The 23,398-nt window shown below is 37.3% G+C and overlaps 1 protein-coding gene across 1 annotated transcript in view; it reads right to left on the bottom strand.

Annotated features, from left to right (window-relative positions):
- Nucleotides 1-23,398, bottom strand: part of SEL1L2 (sel-1 suppressor of lin-12-like 2 (C. elegans)) — an 85,353-nt gene that overhangs the window by 11,689 nt on the left and 50,266 nt on the right. Inside the window, exons 9-16 of the mRNA XM_004687159.1 lie at nucleotides 21,927-22,081; nucleotides 19,854-19,910; nucleotides 11,050-11,118; nucleotides 10,149-10,226; nucleotides 6,497-6,559; nucleotides 5,852-5,939; nucleotides 3,218-3,366; nucleotides 1,758-1,832 (exon numbers count right to left, since the gene is read on the bottom strand). Of these exons, the coding sequence (XP_004687216.1) occupies nucleotides 1,758-1,832; nucleotides 3,218-3,366; nucleotides 5,852-5,939; nucleotides 6,497-6,559; nucleotides 10,149-10,226; nucleotides 11,050-11,118; nucleotides 19,854-19,910; nucleotides 21,927-22,081 (734 nt within the window). The remainder of the gene's footprint in view (nucleotides 1-1,757; nucleotides 1,833-3,217; nucleotides 3,367-5,851; nucleotides 5,940-6,496; nucleotides 6,560-10,148; nucleotides 10,227-11,049; nucleotides 11,119-19,853; nucleotides 19,911-21,926; nucleotides 22,082-23,398) is intronic.

Genomic DNA, 23,398 nt, shown 5'->3' with positions numbered 1-23,398 from the left:
CTCTCCAAGTAAACTTTACAAATTCTTAAGATGCCCAAGACATCAGTTATGAATATCTGCTTCCCAGGTGCTTCAAATTGTATGGGTAGCTGGTGGCCTGGTCTTATAGAAATGATACTCAGGAGTCTGCAAGGGCCTGGGTAGACAAGAGGCCCCTAGGGTCTACTCCATATCTAATTTTCCCAAAGTTGACTTACTTTTATCCCAAAATTCTTGCTGTTCTATTAGCATAAAAGGACAGAACTTCTGGGTGTTAGTGAGCTTTAAAAGCAGTAAGCAGGATCCCTGAAGTCTCTGAGAAAGGGAGGTAGTAACCAAGAAGTTCTCAAGGGTATTCAATTCCACCTTCATTAGGGGGAATGATAGGGGCATGTGGCAATCCTGAAAGATTCCCCGAGTCACTTGACAGTATGAGGTATTTCCCCTTGAATTTCAGTCACAGGTGGTGACTAAGTCCTGATGGTTTAGCTCCTTTCACACATATAGCAACAGTTCAAAGAAGTACCATCTGTGACCTATTGGAAAATTTTCATTATTAGATTTCCTAAATTCAAGTGAGCTACTGAGCAGTCACATCTTTGGGGACATTTATGCCTGACCTCTTTTGTAACATAATTATTTTCAATGATCTGACATTTTTAATGTGATGAATTCTGCTTAATATTCATGCCCCCTCATTTTCAGCATCTCTTCATTAATGCAATCTTCACACCATTTCCTGACTTAGATAAAACTGTATTTGTTGTGATTGAGCTGATTTGCCACAGCTTAGAGTTTCCTGATGTTATTTTCTCACTCCAAACAAGATCGTTATTATGTATGTAAGCAAAAAAAGATTTTTTTATCCCCCAGAGAATATCTTACTTAATGCATTGGATGGTTTGCTGCTGTATTATAAGCTCAGTGAATTTGAGAAGGTAACACTGTGACTTTTACTTCTGTCCCATCTTAGCATCAGTTGAGAATAATTTCTTACCCCATTCACTTCTTGTATAAAAGGGATGATTTGACCTTAGCATGAGATGATTTTAAGAAACATAATTGGAAGTAGAATTGCTCTTTTACTGTAAGAGAGTTACTCACATATCCAAATGCCAGTGATGACAGTTTCACAGTATCGCTCTGCTTTTTATAATATAATTTTAGGGGAAGAATGGAAAGAGACGTGGTGATGCAAATACCACCTGGCAATGCTTTCCCATCACTGATAGCTTACATTCCTTATCACATGTGATCCTTGTGAAGGGACAGGAATTTCAGGAAAGGAGAGAGGCTTTTGTCCATTAACCCTGAACTTTCTTTAAAGGATTGGTACATGCCAATGGCTAAGAGATCAAGAATTTGTGATAATCATCAATGTACTATTTTAAAAGAGAACCAGAGGAGCCTTAGACCCACCTAGGTCACATCTTTAAGTTCAGGAGAGAAACTGAGCAAATAAATGATGGAAACCAGAGCAAGAAAACTGGTTTGTTTCTTCAGTAATTTGTTCCAAATGGTCATTATGGTGCCATAGAAATAGAACCAGAGAAAAATACCTGTATTTTGCTAAGCCAGGAACCTTGGGAATAGCAAAGAAATTCCTGGAAATGAACTCTAATCAAAGGCTAACATCAGTATGCTTAAAATATCAAGTAGGTGGCTACTTGATATTCTATATCATCCTGCCTATGTACCCAAGAATTAGTGGGAGACAGTCAGGTGAAACATAGTGGAGAGGGACCAGGTATGGACTAATTTTTATCTAATTTCTATACCTTGGATGGCAGCTCGATTCCATAGGAGAAGAGCCATTGGATACATTTTCTCTTTTTCAAGAATTTTAACCTTTCCTTAAAAAAAAAAAGAAGATATTCCATTAGGAAAGCAAAAGTACCCCATAATAAAGTTTACAGTCATATGTATAATTGGGGAATTGCAGCGAATTTTAACTTATCTTACTAGATTCCAAAATAAACGCTGAATTGCTTTGAGCTACTTCATACCCCATTTCTGCAAGAAGTGCATACTGAACAAGAGAAGAATCTACATCACCATCCTTATAAGCAAAGTATGCTGTCAGGAATTTCTCAGCCCAATGGCCCAGTTCACAGACACCTTTATAAAGCTGTACGTGGGAAGAGAAATCAAGCAGATAAGTTAGCTAATATGCTTTATCTCAGGTAAATGATAAATGACATCAGTCTAAAGCTCCTGCTGGCTGGTCAGATAAGGGTTTCGGCTACAGCACATTATTTAGAATAAATACTTTGTAATGCCTTTCACAGGCACAAGGGTTACAAATGTGTATTGTTTTGTTTTATTTTTTGAGTCAAAAACTTCCGTAGGCTTATTTTAAATTTGTGTAATAAACTTTGCAGGCTTGGAGACTATTTGGCAGAACAAAAAAGTCCTTTTTTTAAAAAGGGCATTTTGGGGGACTGATGCAAATTATAAGACCACAGCTGATATGAAAAAGAGAGAATAAAGGGAAGACAGTGCCTGAGGGTGTAGGTGACATAACTGCAAGGGTGGTGTGCTGAGTTCCATGGGGACAAACGTCAACATAGCTGAATAGCCCTTATGTAACCAAAAGAGGTTAGCCATACATAATTCATTAGGAAGTTGGCAAAGGAGCAAATCTAAAGATAGATTATTAGCTGGCAGCTTTTGAAAGTTGTTTCACAGGGGCCAGATTACAACATGGAGGTATTTATATGTTGTGGAAGTGTTTAATAAATCAATAAAGGGCATTAACGTCCTAAAAGCATTTTTTGAAAAGTACATCCTGGATCAGGCTGAAAGAATTCACTTTCTCAGTTATTATCAAAATCATCAAAAACCTAAGGGCCCTCCTTTCTGGGAAGAAGTGTGCTACATTTTCTAGGCCAAATCGGGCCTTTGATTTTCCAAGTAGTAATTCCCAATACTACAAGAAGTGCCAAATTGCCCTGATGATTTGATAGAAGCTTGAAACATAGCTCCTTAACTGAATTTTGAGGTGAGATCTGAACTTGACGAAAAGCCAAATGCAAGAAAGGAGCTATCGTTTCTTTTCCTCCCTTTCCCAATCTGAGTTACATCACGGCTTTTCCTCCCTGGCAAATGTCAGCGCTCACATTGTCAATTGGAAGAAAAGAGGTAATATCTTTAAGAGCAAAGACACCAACAATTTAAAGACAGTGCCATCTCCTTTGTGTGATAAATGGAAAGCACTTAAAAACAGTTCATTATTTACCTCCACAGCCGTTCGACATGATCTTACGACTCCTGTTCCTGTTGCGTACATCTCAGCCAGATAATAAATGGCAAGGGGCTGCCCACTTTGAGATGCCAAGTAGAAATATTTGAAGGCAAGTTTATAATCCTTCCATACTCCAGAACCAGCTGAAAATTAAATTTGTTTACTTTCAGGGCTTCTCTTATTTATTATATTTCTTACCTTATAACCTATGAGTATGATTGTTATAGTAATGCCTGCTATTTTAAACAGGATGAGAAAGAAAAGCCAACCCAAGCCAAGCTGTCTAAATCCATTATTTAGGGGAGGAGGGGAACTGAGTTTGATTATAGGCAAACAGAAATTAAGTTTATGGGCTCATGATATATTTTTTAAAAAACTGAAGGGGAAAGACTGTCTAGTCTCATGAAATATCTCCTTGATATGGTTCAACTTGAGTTAATGAAAAGGACACCAATTAGGCTTTCTGAGAACGAGGCGCTCCACCATTACATGTCTCACCATCCTGTCATCTCTCGAACCGGAAGACCAGTCTAGTTTCTCCCAGCCGTTAACTATACAGTTTGGAGCAGGCAAATCCCAGTTCCAGGAGGCACAGCTTAGTCTCAACTTATATTTTGAGCAAGAGGTAATTGAGGGAGGGGTAGAGCACAAAAAACTACAGCAGAGAACTATGGGTGTCTTGGTGGTGGGAGAGCTACGGTGACCACATCTAAGGGGATAAATCCTGTATTTAAAAAAAACAAAAAACAAATAACTAACAGATGTAAAACAGTGGTACTTCATTATTACAGAAAAGAAGAAGTAATTGGAGCTAGGATGTGATCAGCATACTCCCAGCAACTGAGATTCTTGTTCTGCATTCCCATTTTCCTTTTATGATTTGGGCACTTCATCTATAAAAGGAGGGACTTTTAGTAGTTGAGCTTAAGTTCCTTCCAGCACTCACAATTCTAAAAGAAAACTACAACTTCAATTAAAAGCAAAGGCTCTAGTGGCAAATTACTTATCCTAGAATCTTAGTCTTGTATGATATTAGGCAAGAGATTTCAACTCAATATGGTCATCTGTAAATTATGAAGTACATTCTAAATAAACTGAGAAGTCAATAAGTATATATAAAGCGTTAATAAGCATTAGCCATAACTGTTAAACACATATCTTAGAAGTTTGAGGTATCTGATAGAGCCTGGGCTTGGGACTTGGAATTAAGAATAAGGCCATTTTAGGAATCCCTTCTTCTCACCCTCATCCCCAAGATAATACATAACATGCCCTCCTGGGTCACTGTGGGAAATGTCAGCAAATCAGTTGGCAAAATCTAATCTTCTTGATAATGCCAGGTTGCTGTTACCCTAGCTCCCCATCTGACAGGAAGGACTTAGCAGATATACTCAAGCATTGCTGAGCTCTCCAGCTATTTATCTTGTCTACTGTCAGCCCCCACAAGACTTCATGGCTCCCTGAGATCTCCTAAACCAGTCATTCTACCATTGCTCTCAGAAGATAACTATGAATGAACGAACTAAGTTAATAAGGAAATTTTCACACTGACTTTTCTTACTAGCCTCTCCATCCTTCCCCCCACCACCTCATACTACATTCCCTCCCTCCAGACTTAGAGAATGAGAAGTCCCTCCTCTCTAATCAAGAATAATGAGGTATCTTCCCATCTGGATGCAATCAGACCCTAAAGCCAGCCAACTAGTTCCAGATCTCTTGACATTAATTATCTCATATCTTCTATGGTGCATTAACTACTTCCATTGACTACCTCTCTTTTTTTCTGTCAAAAATTATATCCAGGTCTCTCACCACTTTCAGAAAAGATCCCCCTTGGTTTTTCATCCCTTGTGCTACTATTCCATTTCTCTCCTTCTCCTTTTACACTTCCAAGAATATCTTTACTCATCTACTTCCTCACCTTCTGTTCACTGCTTAACTCACAGTATCTGACTTCCACCCCAACCAGTCCAATGACCTTATAAACAGCCTCCATTTGATAATCTCATGGATATGTGGCTGATCTTAATTTGTTTTGTAATGTAAGAACAAGACTTCTCACTGCATTTCATGGGGTGGGGTTGGGGTACCCATTAATTTACTTTCTTGAAATTTCCATCTCTGGGCTTCCTTAATATGATGATAGTTGTTCCTAATCCTCTGACCATGCTTTTTCAGTTTTCTGTGACAACTCTTTCTCTGCCCATCTTTTAAATATGATACTGAGGAACACCAGATTTCTGACCATGACCCACTGTTTCTCTCACACCCTTTTCCTTTGCAGACTCACTTACTTTTAACGATTTCTTATTAAAGTCTCCCAAACCTTTTTCTCCAAATTTGACCTTTCTTGTGGGTTTCATACTTGCTTCTGGATATGTGCATTGGATATAACAAAGCACCTCACAGTTAACCTTTTCAAACATGAACTTCCTAATTAAGCTCCTTGCCTCCTCCCCCAAAGGACATCTGGTGTCCTTTCCTTCCATTTTTTTTCAAATTCCTGAAGATACTGTCTGAAAGTTCTATCTAAATGTTCTATCATCAACCTTTTGATTTTGTCAAAAAAGAACAGACTTAGTCATGCATTTGTCATTCTAGTAAAATAGCTGTATTTGTAGCACTTACAGTAGTACATGAAGCCTAAATGAAACTGTGCATTGGGCCATCCTTTCTCTGCAGCTTTCTGAAAGTATTTAAGTGCTTCGGCATAATTCTGTAATATAATTATATCCTATTACTCAAAGTGTATGTAAAACTCCATGGTAACAATTGTATTCCATATTTATTTTTATTAATGGTATAGGTACTGCCCTGTATGATTTAGCTAATTAAAATAGTATTAGAGGAATTATACATTTTTTCATTGTATTAGATTCTATTAGGAAATAGCTACCTAATTTTCACTGTAAATTATATTTTTTCTTATATTGGCATGAGATTTTGTTAGCTATTTAGGGAAGGTCATTTAAAAGACACAGGTTAAACTCAGATAAATTTCTCTATCAACGAAAAAAAAAATCCTCAGGGGTTAGATGACTTCTGAGGTTACTTAGATTCTATGATTCTATGATATAATTAGGATTGTTATTCTTGTCACCAGTTTGTTCTTTATCTCTGGCAAATGTTTCTCTGGATTATTTTATTTTTTGTTATCACAGTTTGGCAAGCCAAGTTCAATATACTGACTCCTTTAAATTAATCAAAGATCATGAATTTTACCCTATAATTTGCTAGAGGTGTGTTTAAAGGTAGTGAAATTGTTTAACTTACCACAGGAACGCCTTTACCATAAAAATAAAGAAGACCCAGTCCATGGAGACCAATTGCATTACCCTAGAACAATTTTAAAAGTCCAAGTAAAGTTCCAGAAGAGTTCATCATAAGGAACTACTGCTACAGTTTATAAAAATATTTGAAATGTACCCATTAGGAGTTAATCAAGATAAGTTCATCAGACAGTTGACACCCTCTATAGTTTTTCCTTTCATAACCTCCTAAATTTGGCTCCTGATAACATCACCAATGTTTCCCACTTGATACTAAAATATCTCTTTTTCTGATTAATATTCTGAATAGGAAAAGTTACACAGTTAGCATACTTGGCATTTGGCACAGATTCAAATACGTTGATATTTATTATATCAATCCTGAAAGTGTGAACCTTAGAAGTGACTTTCCCAACTAGAAATATTAACTTTTTCTTTCCATCTACCATCACACATTTCAACTTTTAGTGACTAAGTAGGGAGACATGCTTGGCCACTTGGCTTTCATTCAGCCGATAGGTGCTTGTTTTAAAGATTTATAGGATTTCTTCAGGCACTCAAGTGCTGAAAGAAAACTCTCCAAATTTATTTTTACTAGCTAAATTTATTTATTGTGGCTGCAGCTAGTATATTCCTCAGTGATATAGCATTTCTCTAGCACATAGCCAGAGAAGGCACAGTTTGAAACTATCTCAAGACTCCAAAATTATCTAGGCACATTGAAAGGCCAATATTATTAAAATTCTTAAAGATAGTCTATCTGTATTTAAAACAGATGACATATCTCTGTGCACTTTCCTCTTCTATTCCTGACTACGTATGCTTATAGTTCTAGGAGTATTGGGATGTAGCAAGGCCTGGTGTAATGGATGTGATAAGTATAATGAGTGTGTCTTTCTAGCTAATTTGATTTAGGGGTTGAGAAAAATGGAAGCGAAGAAGAAAAAGTAAAAGAGAAAGTTTTAAAAAGTGGGGACAAATTATTTTCTTTTTAAAGAAAGCCCCTTGGAGACCAGGGGCTCGGTGTATATGTCACCATTTTCTTAAGTCCCAGAGTACCTGTTTAGGACCTTCAGGTCAGGAAGGGTCAACTCAGAGATCAAGGATTCATACAGGTAATATAAGAAGTATATTGTGTGAAGTTATGGAGGAAATGGTTAAGGCTGAGGCCACTCAGAGTTACTTGCCTTATCCAAAGGTGGTAGAAACTCCTCAGTGTTCTATTCTAGCCAGTGTTGTTACATGGGAATGTCAGCCCCATATGGTTTGACATTTTTGCAGTTCCAAGAAAAGGTAGATATCCAGATTTTCATAAGATGTTTCCTAATTTTATTATTTATTTATTTAAAAAGTTTCCTAATTTTAAAAACACTTTCTGGGCTAAACAAAAATATATGTGTAGGCAATCTGCCTATATATATCTTTCTCTTTAGGGTTCACTGTTTTTGCTTAGATTACATGACATGACATTAGGGAGAAGATGGTAAATTATTTGACAATTTTTTAAATGAAATCTACTCTGTTCAAAGACCCTTAGCCTCCTCTAGTTGAGGAGAGATGGCCTTCAGACAAGAGAGAAGACACAAGTTAGAAGCAGTAAAATTCAAGGAGTACATACAGTCATTTTAGGAGAGAGAAGAAATCACATGAAACAATAAACAGGTATGGGTATGACTTTGTGAAAGGAAAGAGAATTGACTCTGTTCTGGGTTACAGGTAGGATTCAGAGTGGTAGATGATTCTGGGAGTGGAGGAAATATGAAAAAAAAAAAAAAAAAACAGATGGGGATGGGCCTCACATGTTCAGAGATAAGAGAGAGAAAACCAGAAGGATATGGTACAATATGGTTCAAGCATCACATCACATAGCTAACTGTTCATGTTTCTGAGTAAATAAGACAAAGAGGCCATCAAATCTATAGATTTGCATCTGGGTACTTCTATGACTTAAAGATAAATTTAAAAAACAAGATGTTAAAAAAAAAACCAAAAAACATTTCGGTAGTGATGCCACGTGAGAAATCTAATAAATTATCAAGGATGTGATAAAGGAGTATATGGCCATGTCCATCTGATGCCATTCAAAAAAATTACCTTTCCATTCTGAATAAATACAATTTCAGGTTTTCTATATAAAAGAAGTCAGCTCAGGTTTAGAACACAAGTAGCTCAGATCACTGCTGGTTACAGGCCTAAAAAGCTTAGAAGCTGAGTTAATTTACACACTCAACTTCCTGGCATTGTTCCTTAGGGCTGTCAAATCAGCATTACTTGCCAGATTATAAGAACTCTTCCTCTGTTACATTACTCCACCTCTTTTTCAGTTTTCTCCCTCTTGTCGTCCTAATCTAATGGTACTCCAGATAACTGTCTTGCTGAGCAACAATTTCATATAAATTACAAGGGAGAGTACCAGCCTTCTCAGTAATTTACACCACAATAGCAGCATCTCTGAGGTGCTAGTCATTTATAAATAGGCTCCTAAAGCAGCATGTGGGCTTTTAAAAACTGAGAACGGTTGAAAATATGCCTCAATTTGAACACATCTTTACCGCCAGTGTTGCACTATGAAATTGTAAGACAACAAAATGCTTCTTAATGTGAAAGTTTATCAAGGCCATTCACCAACATTAAGCTAATGATTGTATTGGTATACACTAAAGAGATTCAGAGATGCATTGTAAATAAATTTTATCTGACACATACCAGCCTCACTGAACCTAGTGCCCAAGGCAAACACTTCTTTGACAGAAGCCATGTTATATAATTTTTATGTTCTCTCACAAATCCAGTTCATTTTGCCTTTGATATACTTTGAGGTTCATTCCACCTAACTGATCCCAGATTGCAAAAAATAATTTCTTACATGTAGCACTTAATATGTGTCACACACTGCTTTAAGTATACAATGCGAAGCCCATAAATGTTAACTCATTAAGTCCTGACAATAGGAATATGGGCAATTTTTAAAATTTCCTATTACCCTTTATTTTTTAAAAATGTTTTAATTGATTTAATTGTTTAACATTGGTTTACAACATTATATGTGATTCAGAGCTATAGGATCACACTTCCTTGAGGCAAATCTTTTTATATTCCCATTTCACAGAAGGGGAAATGGAGCATGGAGAAGTCCAGTAATCTTACATCTAGTGACTTGCATCCAAACTGGCAATTCTGTCTCCAGCACTGCGCTGTAACTCACTGTGTCAGGGTTTGTTCTCTGACAACCTTCTGCCTGGACCAAGGGGATTTCTGAGCTTTGGGGAAGACAATGGGCAGTTCTTGGTTGTCTCTCTCCTCTACTTACTGCAGCTTTTGAATAAGTTTTCCCTTGCTCTGCCCTCATCTCTTTTCCTGTTTCCTGAGCTACTTAGCTGCACCTACTGCATGGGGGAGGGAAACATTTTGCTTTTGTCTGACCTCCTGTTTGGACAATATAAGTGACTGCCATTTTCCATCTGCTAGGAAGACAAGACTCATCTTTCCCTTCTCCAACCCCCTATTCTGTTGTCAACAATATTCTTTTTCTCCAGGCACAGAACTCCTCTCAGGCCTATTAACTGAGTACAGACATTGGATTTAACTTCTTGGCACCGTTCTGCATGGAATAAGGGTGAAGTACTTTCATTTACAGCAATGGGTTGTGTACATACCTTACTAGCCGCCATGGAAAAGTATTTGAAGGCAGTGGCATTATTTTGTGGTGCTGCAGCATTACCGTCTAAATACATCTACCAAAAAAAAGTTGTAAAAAAAAAAAATCTAAGGAATTTAGATTTTTGTGGGTGATGAAATGTTTTATAATTACATAGAGGTGATGATAGTACAACATTGTGAATATAGTAAATGCCACTGAATCGAATTTAAAATGGTTAATTTTATGTTACTTGAATTCCGTTTCAGTTTTTAAAATAGGAAAAACTAAAGAAACAACTTATTGTATATATTCTGGAGTGACCTTGTCCAAGAAATGAATGCAATTTTTCCCTTCACATTCCCTTCTATGAAATTTATGGTTTGTAGCACTTCTGAAAGGAGTGCATTGTCCCCATGGTTACTAAAGCAAATTGGCTGCAGGGAGCCAAGGGCAGCATTGGGGGAGATGGGAAGACACTCTAGGGTGGACTTGGTGAGCCTGGAGCTGGTTGTTATCATGGGGGGTTGGGGGGGCAGGGGTTCCTGATAGGTTGAGGAATATACCAAGTCTTCATGAACAGCCATCTTGAATCTCCTGTTACATCATAGCATGGGAAACACTGAGGTCCTGGGCATGGGGCACGGACTCCTGAGTGACACCCAGCTCAGGAGCCCAGGACCAAGCCTGCTTTTCAAGCCTACTTTAGGTGACCCAGACAAAGACTGCTGTTGATAGGGTTTCTTCCCCAAATGTCATTTCAAGACTACTACCCTCAGTTTGTAGCAAAAGCTTTGGTGAAATGCTTCTATGAAAGAAGCATATAACCTGGTCATTCTACACTGGGTTCATTTTGCTGGCATCATTAATTTATTAGGTTTTTAAGTAATGAAAAATATTGACCAAGATGAAGCATATACCTTTCCTATAAATGCCATGGCATTTGCACTCCCCGCCTTTGCTGCCTTTAAGAAGTAGTATAATGCTTTCTGGAGAGAAAACAAATAGTATTATTGACAATCATGAACATATGTAACAAAATAGCTCTTCTGAAACTTTATCAGCATACCTTCAAGAAGAAAATCTGTGAAATGTCCACTGTGTTCAAGATACTGGTCCAAGTGATTTTAGACATAGACTCAAAGGTGGAGTGTGTGTGTGTGTGTATAATACATACATATATATATATATATACATACATACATATATACATATATATGTATATGTATATATATGTATACACACACATATATATATATTTACATATATATTTACATATTTACATATATATTTACTTATATTTACTTATATATATACTTACATATATATTTACATATTTACATATATATTTACTTATGCATACAGAACTGGAGTACAGGCCAGAGGTGCAGGGGTGGTGAGAGGATTCACCAGAGACAGAGTGGGGAGCACAACAGGCAGAATGAGGAGGTACATTGCTGAGGGGAACAGCGGGCGGCGAAACAGGCGAGGTCTGCTGAGCCATTTGGATAACCTCCGGGGCCGGTGATCAACTCGCACTCAAGCGGCTAAGGCTAGGAGCCAGCTTGCAGTGCTGTGCCTTAGCCCACTGTGCCACTAGGGAGGGCCCGGAATATATTTTATACACACACACACATTTATACACATAACACATATATACATACATACGTGTGTGTGTGTGTGTGTGTGTGGTTCACATATATCATTTTAAAATGTGAAGAACTGTTTCCCACATTTAGAAATAGATAATGGGCACATAACTACCTGGAGGACAGATGACTCGAACTACAGAATTAAATAAATAACCTATTTTGAAAAATGGACTTTTCTATGTAGACACTAGTATTTATTTTATAAGACAGTTTCTGCAATTCACAAAACTGGATATGTAGCCTCCTAATGTTTTTAAGGCAGAGTAAATAAGACCAGACACACACATAGATGCATGCAGAGACCAGATCTTTCTGCAGAGGTGAACTTGAGGCCAATTCTTTCCAAATCAAACTGAAGGGGACCAGTGAAAGCTCTGATTCTATGTCATATCATAAATGAAATTTTAGTCTAGAATGCACAAGTGCTAGCCTGTCCCTGTCATCTCATGCCCTAGACCTCAGCTTGACCTTCCAGACATTCTCCTCAGATGCCTTATTAAGTAATAAAAGAAATCAATTCTAATAATGAGAAATGAGGACACTCTCTAAACTGTTTTACTAAGATGCAGTACTTTTTTTTGAAAGCATGATTAGGTTGATATGCAAAGATTTGCTCATTCCCAAAAGAGTCTATTTAAGGGGGAAATGAGGGTAAATTCTTTTATATGTAAATTTTCTCTAGATACATTGCCAACTTATTTGATAACTCCATTCTTTTACTGAAGTCAGTCTGACTTATGGACATGAATATAAATGCCAACAGTGCTGAGCCCCAATCATAGTACCCATCCATTCATTCATCCATCTTTTCTGTTCTTCACTTATTCTTTCAAAATTTGATTATGTTAATTGTTACAAGTGACTCATTGATTAAAAAGAAAAACCTATTGTCCTTAAGGTGGTGGGGGTGAGGGCTAGCAAGGAAGGGAAACATACCTAATATAGAAATCGGCATTTGTAAATATAGTGGAGGCTGCACACACACACCTTAATGACTAACGATCTGTTTTCTTTAAATTAAAATGCTTACTTAACTGAGATATCTGCCCTGATGATGCCTGAATGAATGCCAGACATTAACACCATCAGAAATTAACCAGGATCAGCTGGCTGTGATGTACCAAGGTCAAGATAACTGGGAGCCTAACTAGTTCTGGGGGCTGAATGTGATGAATACCAGCAATAACAACTGGATTGGCTATTCTGGTGGTCTGTTTGCTTATGACTAACTGCCTTTGTCCAATCCATTATAAAAAGGCCAGCTAGAGATGAAATGTCAAAACAGTTTCTCCAGGGTGTTATACACACCATTCTCCCAGATCAATGACCGGTGACCTGAAAACTAAAAGCACTTACAGATTCAATTCTTATCTCTGCTTCTTGGCTTTTTGGTAGTGACAGGCAGTGCAAAGAACCTAGCCTACTCTTTTATCACCTATATCTGCTTCTTAACAAAACCTCAGTGAAAGAAATGTATGTAAATAGCACTAAGACAGTAGGTGATAGTGGCATGAGAAAACTTGGAAGAATTAAAGGGATTTAGAAATTGTAGTCAATTCTGTGAAAAACATTTTACAAACTTTTTTCTTAACTAGTCTTCACAACAGTACTATAACGAAAGCATTTACAATTGAGTCTGTCTAGTGACATACGAAAGGTATACAGGCTCAAGCAACCTGAATCCAGTTCCCATGTATTTAGCACTCAGCTTTCCTGGTACAGGGCTCACAAAAGATTGAAAGAATTCACCAGAACAGAGGGATGATAGACTGGGGAATAACATGAGCTAAGAACAGTGATGAGAATGTCCAAAGTGTATCCAGGAAATAGTAATTGATTACTTCAGTATGGATGAAGTTAAATATTCAAAGGCTAAGACTTGCAAAAATAGGAGGAAATTGTATTATAAATACCCAATTGGAATAATATAAATGTCAATTGGGTAGGAGAGAGTTTCAGCTATGGTAAAATGATAAAAGCTAATCATTTATTGGGAAATCAAATGTATGTTCAAAAGTATGATTTAACAATTACATTTATCAGAGAAGTTTTATCAAAAAAGTAAAGTTATTTCTTATAAATGTCTCTAAGAAATTAAGACTCAAGTATACCCCTAAGTTAGTATCATGGTATGCATCCATTATCTGTGAGTTTTCTGTCTTTTCCAGTGTTGAATTTCTTATACTTCCAGTGTCTTCCATACATTAGGGGACTCAGAAAATATTTCTGGAATTAATGAAAGAGTAAGAAAATAAAATGATACACTTATAGATCTACAAAATAAGTTTAAATTCTAATCTTTTTTGTCCTTTGGGGCTCTAGTATTATGGTTCTATGAAATAACTTTCAAAATTTGGTTCTGAAAGAGTTGACAATAGATAATTCGGTGGGGGGAGTTACATTGTGGGAAGCTAGAATTTAATTATTAGAAGAGAATAATTTATTCCTTAGAAGCAAATAAGAATTTTCTCCATCCTTCAATATGCTCCATACAGACCAAAATCAATATACATCTCTAATCCCCTTTCTAGACTCCTCCACTGTCTTGGCTTACTAGGAATTTCAGTAATCTTAGCCTCAATGTTGTGAAAGTAGCATGACAAGCTACTTTAATGGATATACATGAGTCAATCTGAGTTTTTGCTTTCAAAGAATTAAGATCAAATATTCATATATCCATTGATAGCAATCCATCCACACATACACAATTATCCATCCATCTATCTAGCCATTTGCTATGACCCACATATTTGTGTTCCCTTGAAATTCACACACAGAAAACTAATGCCAAAGGTGATGGTATTGAAAGGTTATGACTTTGGGAGGTGATTGCCGGAGCCCTCATGAATAGAAGTAGTGTCTTTATAAAAGAGACCAAAAGAGCTAGCTAGCCCCTTCTTCTATATGAGGATTCAACCAGAAATATAAAAACTGGAAGATGGGCCCTCCCTGGTGGCGCAGCGGGTTAAAGCACTGCGCTGAGAAGCTAAAGCCACCTCCTCATGAGTTCGATTCCCGCCTGCCCCGGAGGTGACCACATGGCGTGGCAGACCTCTCCTGACCCGCCCACTGCTCCCCTCAGCAGTGTACTTCGTCGATCTGCCTGTTCTGCTCCCACTCTGTCTCTGGTGAAGCCTCTCACCGCCCCTCTGGCCTGCACCCCAGTTCTGTATGTACAAATAAAATAAATCTTAAAAAAAAAAAAAAACAAAACTGGAAGATGGTCCTGACCTAACCAGGCTGGCACCCTGATTTCAGACTTCCAGCATCCAGAAATACGAGGAATTTCTATTGCTTATAAGCTACCCAGTATATAGTATTTTTGTGATAGCAGCTTAAACAGATTAAGACATCTTTCATCCCTTGTACAAATATTTACTGAGTACCTACCATCATATTTTACTAATTCTAAATGTACATTTCACCATCTCCCATTCTAATCAGAACATTTCTTACCATCATATAATTTATACTGGTTGTATTTTTTCTTTCTCACTATAACATAAAATAATGTCCCTTAAAATTGATGGTGTCTTAGATAGATAAATATACTATGTCCCAAATATTATGCAAAGTGAGTTTTATTATTTGAATACAAACTTTTTTTTAAAGAGCATGATTTCTCACTGATTCTAAGAAAATCCTTAGTTTAATCAATTTATAACAGTTCTCCTAGAATGAGATGCCAAGAAATTGCATTATTTTAACATATTTATGAGCACTTCTTTTATCCCAGGTTCTGTAAATCATCCTGAAAAGGAATTATATTAGTTCTTTTATTTTTAAAACATAGCAGAGTAGACAAAGTATTTGCCCTTACATATTTGATAGTATTCCTCCACTAGGTTTAATTAAATTGTGCCTTATCCATTTTAATAATATGCCAGAAAACACCCAGTTTTCTTAATTCAGTTCATTCTGAGCCTTTATATTTTTAGAAATGCAAAGTGACACTTAACTATACATACAGAAATTAAGGATCATATAATCAGGAATTGCATATGTAATACTTTTTAATAAGTAAAAATTTGGTGAAAAGAGAAGGAGTTGAAAATGTTGCCTGTGGTGAAAACTCATGGGAGAGATTAATTCACTAAAGAGAGAAAAAAAAAGAAGCCAAGATAGTTATTTCCAAGTATTTTGATAATTAATGCTGGGCAATAAATGGGGAATCACATTTATAGAGACTACCCAAGTAATTTTCCTTGGTGGAATAAGGCATTAGTGTAGTAACTCAAATGGTAGTCCTTAGGCAATGTATATGTGCAGTTAATATCATTGATCAGTACCTAGTGTATCCCAGGTACTAATCTGAGTAGTGAGCAAGATAGATACAAACTTAACATTTTTGGGGGGAATGCAGACAGTAAGCAATATGTTATATTGTGCTGGAGTGATTCCACTTAGAGAAAATAAACAGCATAAAAAGGATGACAGTAGAGGGCCCTTCCTGGTGGCGCAGTGGGTTCAAGCACTTCACTAAGAAGCTTAAGCCACTTCCGCATGAGTTCAATACCCGCCTGCACCAGAGGTGATCCACAGGGCGTGGCAGACCTCTCCTGACCAGCCCGGCTGCTCCCCTCAGCAGTGTACTTCGTCCATCTGCCTGTTCTGCTCCCCACTCTGTCTCTGGTGAATCCTCACACCCTCCGCATCTCTGGCCTGTACCCCAGTTCTGTATGAATAAATAAATCTTTAAAAAAAAAAAAAAAAGGATGAGAGTAGAGCAGACAAGAAAATCCTCTCTGAGAAGGTCAAACTTGAAGGATGAGAAGCTACCCATAGAAACAGCTATCGTGTAACAGTCTTTCAGAAATTGGGTTTATCCTTTTATCTTTCTTCTTGTTTGCATCTCCTTGTCACTCCAAGTTGATTCTGGCACAGCTAGGTGTGGTAAGTTACAAAATGAACACACACTTTGCAGTCCTTTTTCCCTACCTCTTTAAAGCTGGCAACTTCATTACGTATTTTAACCAAAAAAAATGTGGCAATAGTGATTTGTGAGTTTTGACCCTAGGCCTCATGAATAGTAGTTTTCTGGTATTCTTAGAATCTTTGAGAGACACATGAAATTTTTGATATGACTGGCTAGAGGATGAGGACATGTGGTGAGACCCAGCTGTCCTAGTTGTCACGGATTAGGCTACTGTAAACCAGTCAGCTCTTGTCAATATTACTTACTAACTACAGATGCATTTGCAAACCGTGAAGGTCAAGATTAACTTGATCAAGAGCAGATGAATTATTTAGCTGAACCCAGTCCAAAATGCTGACCTGCTAAAATCATGAATTAAAAAAATAGCTGTTTTAAGCCATCAAATTCTGGGAGTATTTTTGGTGCAACCTAAACTAACTGATACATAAGCTAATCAATCTTCAAATTTGAGATCTTGACTGGAACCCTCCATGCAAGTCCTAGGTTGTCAGGCCAAGTAAAGCAGAACTGACCACCCTGAGCTTGCTCCTTGTGCTTGAAATACTGGGACAGTTCAGAAATTAAATCAGCCTTTTTGGATGCCTGGATGGAAAGCCTGGTGCTCAACTTACCAGCAGAAAATTACAGCAGAAGCAGTCCTACTTGTTTTATAATTGAGGTATATTATATTATGTCAGTCCTTCTTGTTTTATAAATGAGGAAACTACATTTTAGAAGTTGTATTTTCTTTTTGATCCAAGTCAAAAGCAAATAAGGTTTAATGGAAAGAACACAGGTTTTGAATGCTGAAACCCTGTGTTTAAATTCTGCTTCTTAAAAACCTTATTGCATCACTAGTCCAACAGGTACATGAAAAAAAATCAATATCACTAGTTATCAAGGAAATACAATCCAAAATAAGATATCACTCCAGTAATAATGTCCCACATTAAAATATATATATATATGTATACACACACACACACACATATATATGTGTGTGTATATATATGAAACAAGTGCTGGAGAGGCTGTGGAGATAAAGGATCCCTCTTACACTGCTGGTGGGAATGTAACCTGGTCTAGCCAGTACAGAAAACTATGATTCCTCAGACCATTAAAATGGATCTGCCATATGACCCAGTGATTCTACTCCTAGGGATCTACCCAAAGGACACAAAACACTAATTTGAAAAGAAACCTGAGCTACTATGTTTATTCCAGCACTATTTACAATAGCCAAGATATGCCTCCAAACAGATAAATGGATCAAAAAGTTGTGGCTTATTTATACAATGGAGTATTACTCAGTGATCAAAAAAGACAAACTCATGCTATTTGTGGTAACATGGATGGAGCTGGAGTGAATTAGTCAGTTAATAAGATAAATACGATGGCAACACTTGTATATGGAATATAGAGAAACTAAACTAAAGGCCCAGAAAAGTCTAAACTAACAAGCTGACCATTGAAATAAGCCATACAGCACAGGAAGGAGAGGGACAGGGAGCAAAACAGGGAAGGGCTAAACACAAGGGACGGTGGTGATGGCTCACAGGTGGTATGTTGGGAGGAGAACTATGGGGACTAAATGATATAAGAAAGAAATTTAATTAAAAAGACTTTTTTTTAAAATATAGCTTTTTCATAGCTATAGGACATGAAGAAAATTAATTCATCTCTCAACCTCAGCTCCTCATTTATAAAACAGAGATAATGAAACCTCTGTGAATGAGTTCATAGGAGACCCCGACTCAAGACCAAATGATAAGTCGTTGCTAATATAACACCAGAGTCTTTCAGTGGTGGCACTGGGATTGCATTTATCTTTACCTGGAGGCAATTACAGCTCCCATCATGTATCCACAGTACATTAGTCCCGTGTACTACTGACCAGTAGTATTTAAGTCTGTGGGGTTATATGTACACTACAAAGATTACTGGATATTCCTGATCACTGAATTTTGGGAGCCTTCACAATAAAATTTATAGAAATGGGAAATACATCTCAGTTACACTTCCTATGACTGATACGAATGGTCTACCACAGGCTGAATCTGACATATGATAAACATACACAATTTATTATGAAGCTAATATCTTAGTTTTGATGAGGATAGGAAAAAACCTGAAGACCTTCAATCGATCTGTTGGGAAGCTTATGCTTATTTTATCAAATTTTATTAACTTTGTTAAGTTTGATGTTTACTTTACCTCATGTAAAACACAAATTACAGTTCCAAAGACATATTTATATAATAACAATAGGAATGGACACAGAAAGTAGTAATACATTACTCTTTTATATAGCCACCTTATAAAGCAGTTATTTTTATTGTTTAAACATCAGGACTATGTTGAAGTAAGGTTTGAGGTAGGGTTTGAGAAAAATAAAAAATAGTTCCTATAACATGACAAGAGTTGCAAAATCACTTCTTAAAAAGTTGTCAGTTACCTCCCCAGATATCTTGAAGACATGAGGTTTTGAAGACACATTCAGATTTAGACAAGACCATAGCCAGATGTTCTAGCATCTTACTGAGGAGGATCCTGTGTAGGTCAAATTTATTTGCATTTTTCTTCACTATAAATTTGAATTGTTAATTTATCTTCTAACCACACTGGGATAAAGTAAGTTAAGCAAAGTGATTGAAAGGAGTTTTGCAAATTTATGAAGATGCTTAATCATATTTCTAATTATATTGAAAGCAGCCTACCTTCTGATTTAGCCCAAATGGGCTAAGGCTAAGGCTAGTGTTCACATTTCCTAGCAGGAAACTCCCAGAAGGGTTTTCCAAAGTTGACCTTTGGAGAATGGTTAGGTCCAAGGCCATCAGGCCGGGGTATATTTCTCATCTAATTTCACTCGAACAGTAAGGTGGAGTGGGAAAGTCTTGGTTAAATAGGACCATTGAAACTTCCCTACAACAACTGTTCCTTCAAAATTCCCTCCTTTGTATTTTGCTGCAGGTGGGAAAAGTGCTCCATATGATGAACTTTTTTCGTTCTCAGAAACTAGGTAGTAGATCTAATTTAGGAGGCAGCGGTGAGCTTCCTCCAGCAACTCTTCCACAAACATTATTCCTTTTATATTTTCCCCAGCCTCTCTTCACCATTTTTCTCTGCACCCCACATGAACAAATCTTGATTGACTTACATAGTAATCTTGATCAAGGCCTTTCCTCCCAATTAGATGTAATTGTCCAAGAGATACCTACAAATGATTAGTTTTGAAAATTAGTATTAGTAGTATTGACTTAAATTAGTAGTATTTAATTTGTGATTGCCTAGACTAGTAAGACCCTGGACCTGTGCTGGGGAAGGTGTCAGAGAAGCCAGAGTCCTTGTGACCTCTAGAGAGACTCTACCAGCAACTGCCCAGACAGGTGAGACCCTTAACCAGTGAAGGGGGAGGTCCCATGGCTACAGCAGCCCCACAGCAAACACTTCATGACTTAAGCTTTAGTGTTGGGTGCCATCCCAACAGCAAGGTAAACAAAAGTAAACATAAACAAATGGGACTACATCAAACTATAAGAGCTTCTGTACAGCAAAAAGAAACCATAACTAAAAAGAAAATACACCCTACTGAATAGAAGAAAGTATTTGTACACCATACATCTGAAAAAGGATGCATATAAAGAACTCAAAAAACTACAAAAACAAAAAGAAAAATCAAAAAGTGGGTAGGAGAACTAAACAAATACTTCGCCAATGGTCCGTATTGAAAAGACCTGACCCAGTAAGTGCTGTGGAGAAAATGGAACACTCCTACAGTGCTGGTGGGAATGCAAACTGGTCTAGCCCCTATGGAGAGCCTAATGGAGGTGTCTCAAAATGATAAAATTTATCTTCCCTTTGACCCAGGAATTCTACTTCTAAGCATGTCAAAAACAACAACAACAACAACAAAAAAAAAACCTGGAAAAAAACTTATTTGAAAGGAATCTTCCACTCCCATATTTTTTGTAATGCTATTTCCTATAGGTAAATTAAGAAAACAGCATAAGTGCTCCGAACAGATGAGTGGGTCAAGAAGATTCTGTGTATATATGTACAATGCAATATTATTCCTCAATAATCAGAAAAAATACACTCATGCCGTTTATATCAACATGTATGGAGCTTGAAGGGATAATGCTAAGTGAAATAAGTGAAAGAAAGACAAATATTGAATGGTATCACTAATATGTGGAATATAGAGAACTAAACTGATGTCAAATACAGACAGCTTCAAAACTAATCCTTTGGGCCCTCGTTGGTGGCACAACAGTTTAAAGCTCAGCAATCAGCAGCCACTGCAGCAGGAGCTTGATCCCAGGCCAGGGAGGGGACTCACATGGCACAGCAGACCTCTCCAGTCTCTCCTGCTGCTCCCCTCAGTAGTGTACTTCAGTCAATCCACCTGTTCTGTTCCCCATTCTGTCTTTGGTGAACCATACTCCCCTGCATCTCTGGCCTGTTCCCCAGAAATGTGACAGCAAGGGAGGAAGGGCTTGGGGGAGGGGTAAGAACAAAGAAGAAAGGAAGTGCACCTGGCTACAGTGATGGAGTATGGGTGATTTAGTGGCGGGTACACTACCGTGGTATTACCTGATAGGGGTCTCAAAATATCCTTGTTAAAAACAAATCAATTGATTAAAAAAGAAAGAAGAAGAAAACTTTACTTGGTGATTCTAATATAGTATGTTGATCCAGTTTTATGTGGTTGGCATCTCTTAAAAAAGTAGAAAGATGTTCCAGACTTATCTTTCAATGGGTAATTGGTTGATTCTGGACTTCTGAATAGCAGGAAAATGGCCTGCTGGTGTACAGGATCATCTGGGCAGGTAAACCCCAGGGCTTACCTCTTGGCTCTCAAAGGTCATACAAAGGTCTCATTCATATTCTCAAAAAGAGAATATTTCTGGAACCTGGTTAGAACTCATTCATATTAAAGCTAACATTGGATGTTACATTTTTTCTATAATTAAAATATAAGTTTCTTAAAATGAAATTTTAAGTAGTAAATGCAAAAATAATTCACCATTACTATGGCAACTGCCTTTCCCAAAGGCCACAAGAATTGCAAATGCATGAAACAAACAACAAAAAAGAGTAGCACAGAGAGGAGGGAGTTGTCTCTTCCCTTTATCATTCAAGATGGGGCATTGTTAGCCCTTCTGGAACTCAGAACCAAATCCCTTATAATTTGCATGCTTTACACATTTAAATTTGTCTCTATACATACTTGTATCTGAACATCTCCTCTTTCTGCCAAAAATTTATAGTATTGGTATATATCCCAATCCAAAATTTCATTGTTGGAACTCAGATTTTCAGGTCTTTCAGTTAGTCTCACTTTTTCCACTGGAATACCTTCACTTTTTTCTAATTTGTCAGCAACTGTGAAGAGAAACAAGCCATAGAATAGTCCGAATGTACAAGAATGCACGAGCTAACAATCATGTAGACAATGGACTGTTAGACCTATTTTCCTTCAGTTGTGCAGAAATCTGTCTATCTGTTACAGGGCAGGGAGAGGGGTAGCACTGAACCCCCAAACCTGCCTGCTCTAAGTGGGTTCTTCAGATCTCCTTCTGGCTCTCCATCCTGCTTCCTTCTTTGTCCTCTTTTTTTTTTCTCCGCTCTACCCAGCTTCTGGGTGGGGCAGGGAACCTGGAACTTCCCCTTTTCCTAGGAACCACCCTGTTACACTACCAAGAAAGGAAATATCCTTTGGTATCAGAATTTGCTGATTTTTGTTTATTTGGTTCTGAGAAATGAAAGAAATCAAATTATTTGCAATCTGTGTAAGTGTTGTATGAACATACATCAGACCCTTCTGGAGATTTTGATCAAGCAAGCTCAAAAAAGAGACAGCCTGTAGGAGCAGGCAACTGGCCTCCTCCTGTGCCACTGACTTTTTTCAGGAATGAAACTACTATATGAGTAAAACTGCTCCTTAATTACTTCCTACAGATAGACTAAAAATAAATATAAGGATAAATATACTTGAATAAACCTAATACAGTGTGCAATTTGAACTACATACTAATTCCAGTTTCATTATGCATAAGAAATGATCTTGTTATATATATATAAGGTATATATATATATATATCTTAAATTCAAAAGATTTTCCCCCTCATTTTTCTCTTATATTCTAATACCAAAGGTAGGTATTTTATTGTTAATTTTGATTATAAAAATAACTGAATAAACTTTATTCACTTACTGAAAAATTTTTATTTAAAGCTCTAGTTCAGTGTTTTTTTTTTTTTTTTTAGATTTTTTTTTTTTAAGATTTATTTATTCGTACAGAACTGGGGTACAGGCCAGAGATGTGGAGGGTGAGAGGATTCACCAGAGACAGAGTGGGGAGCAGAACAGGCAGATCGACGAAGTACACTGCTGAGGGGAGCAGCGGCGGGTCAGGAGAGGTCTGCTTCGCCATGTGGTCACCTCCGGGGCAAGCGGGGATTGAACTCATGAGGAAGTGGCTTAAGCTTCTTTGTGCTGTGCTTTAACCCGCTGCGCCACCAGGGAGGGCCCAGTTCAGTGTTTTTATAAGAGGAAATGTTACAGACAACTTTGAAAATAATCCTAGGAACATATAATAATCTCATGCTCTTTTTTTTTTTTTTTTTGTAGACAAAGGATATGTTAACAGAATGATTTCTTGAACTGTTCTCAAGAGCAGTGATAGAGACAACATATGTA

The sequence above is a fragment of the Condylura cristata genome, unplaced genomic scaffold, assembly GCF_000260355.1.
Source record: "Condylura cristata isolate star-nosed mole 26May11 unplaced genomic scaffold, ConCri1.0 scaffold00022, whole genome shotgun sequence".
NCBI classification, from domain to species: domain Eukaryota; kingdom Metazoa; phylum Chordata; class Mammalia; order Eulipotyphla; family Talpidae; genus Condylura; species Condylura cristata.
This window is presented reverse-complemented; position numbering and strand designations above follow the sequence as displayed.